The sequence below is a fragment of the Volvox carteri genome (assembly GCF_000143455.1).
Source record: "Volvox carteri f. nagariensis unplaced genomic scaffold VOLCAscaffold_616, whole genome shotgun sequence".
Lineage (NCBI taxonomy): Eukaryota > Viridiplantae > Chlorophyta > Chlorophyceae > Chlamydomonadales > Volvocaceae > Volvox > Volvox carteri.
The window spans coordinates 1-1,832 of record NW_003308123.1 but is presented as its reverse complement, the minus strand read 5'-3'; the positions used below and the strand labels follow the sequence as shown (position 1 = coordinate 1,832).

At 47.5% G+C, this 1,832-nt stretch overlaps 1 protein-coding gene across 1 annotated transcript; it reads right to left on the bottom strand.

Annotated features, from left to right (window-relative positions):
- Positions 1 to 464: 464 nt before the first annotated feature.
- Positions 465 to 1,253, bottom strand: VOLCADRAFT_101284 (uncharacterized protein; the record flags this gene model as incomplete). The annotated part of the gene is made up of 3 exons (XM_002959721.1): positions 465 to 596; positions 676 to 816; positions 1,008 to 1,253. The coding sequence occupies 3 exons, from the start codon at positions 1,251 to 1,253 to the stop codon at positions 465 to 467; spliced, it is 519 nt and encodes a 172-aa protein (XP_002959767.1).
- Between the last annotated feature and the right edge of the window lie 579 nt (positions 1,254 to 1,832).

Genomic DNA, 1,832 nt, shown 5'->3' with positions numbered 1-1,832 from the left:
TACATGTACAGGAACTTGATGAACAATGCATAACAGCCATAAGGATATTCATACCATGTTATGAACACATGTGTACACAGTGGCTACTTAGCACAGCCTTTCATAAGCCCATGATGCATAGAGGGTTTAACAATTACGTATGGTCTACTACACCAATCAAACTGGCTGCCTTACAGCAGCATGAATTCAAGGCTTTGCAGCCATTTGCAATGGGCAACCATCCATCCTAGTGGGTCAAGCAACAACACCCATCACACAACAGCCATTCAATACCATGGCTCGAGATATGTACATGTTGTAGCATGCATACGCATGTGCAGAAGGAGCAGGCATGCATGCCAACTCCATCCCGACACATAGGTCAAACATTAATCATGATGCTAGTTAGCAGTATGTAGCAGGCCCTCAATTATACCGACCATCCCTCTGTACTTGTTTCCATGCCCCAGAAGTCACAACTACGTCTAACCCTTAATGTTGTTCCCCTTCAAGGCTGATGATATCTGCTTTGCATTGACGCCCAGGGTATCACACGCCCAGGGCACAGCATGTCTGCCCTTGTCGATAGCCAGGATGCCCAGAACAGGCCAGGTTACCTGCATATATAGGAAGTAATGAAAGCTTGTCAGGATACAGGAACTGCTGGTGGTTAATTAATGTCCTGTCGTTCCTTACTTTATCAAACATGGTCAAGGGGTAGTCCTTGATGGCGAGTGTCTTGGTAGGCTCAGGCAGGGTAAATTTTGCACGGTGGTGCAGCCCCTTCATCTTGCCAATGACCAGGATCTCAATGGTGTCCTCAATGGAAACCGATGCCTGCACCACCAAAGAATTAGTAAAACCGGATCCAACTGAGTAATCAGTTGCAGAAATGGCCAAATTATATGTTGCAAGTTAGAACACAGAGTGTACAGCAATCTGCCATAATATATACTTGCCATGTCACTGAGCACCAAGCCCGCCCCAAGCACTGATGGCGTGCTCGGCTTGTCTTTGGAGCCGCCCACCAGATAGCAGCCAATCGTCTTGTCAGCCAGATTGTTGAGGTAGGACACGTGGCCGCCTGCCGACTTGTACTTGTCCATCTCCTCCAGGCTGTCATCCACACTCTGGGAAAGGTTTTCACCCGTAAATTCATGTTTACCCGTAATCACGTGGTCTTCACATGTAATTACCGGCCAAGAAAATTTGTAAACATGCTTATTTTTAAGTTGCCAAAGCATTCCTTTTATAAGGAAGAACATAGGTGACATTTTCTTGGTTGCCCGTGCTGGAAGTCATCTAGAGTTTACATTACCCGTAATCACAAGGTCTTGACCCGTAATTCCCCAAGCCGTAATGCACAGCACCCGTAAAATTTCACAGGCTTAATTGCGACGAAGACGTGTTATGTGTGTGTGTGTGTTACATGGTTGGGGGTGTGTGACCCCATACCTGTAAGATTACCCATACGAGCGGAGGGCCCAAGGGTAATACTACAATGCCTAAAAGCCACGGAGGAAAGGAAAACACCGCACATCAGCCCAGACTAGCGTCTAAAGGGGGTAATTGAGTTTCGGTGAGCCCACATACGTTCCAATTTCCTCGCCAGACGTGCGGGTTCCCATTGCATGGCCTCAAACATGCTCTGTTGATGATCGAATCCTTCTTCAGCACGAATATCATTATAGGCTGGGCATTCCAATAACAGGGGCCCCTGTTATTGGAATGTGAACCCGGGTTCACATCCTCAATTCGGCTATTAGTACCACAACAGTGGCAAAACCNGCTGCCCCCTGGGGACGTGGTACTTGCCCCTTCATGCTCTGTTGCCTCCAAAGCCCAGCAACAAA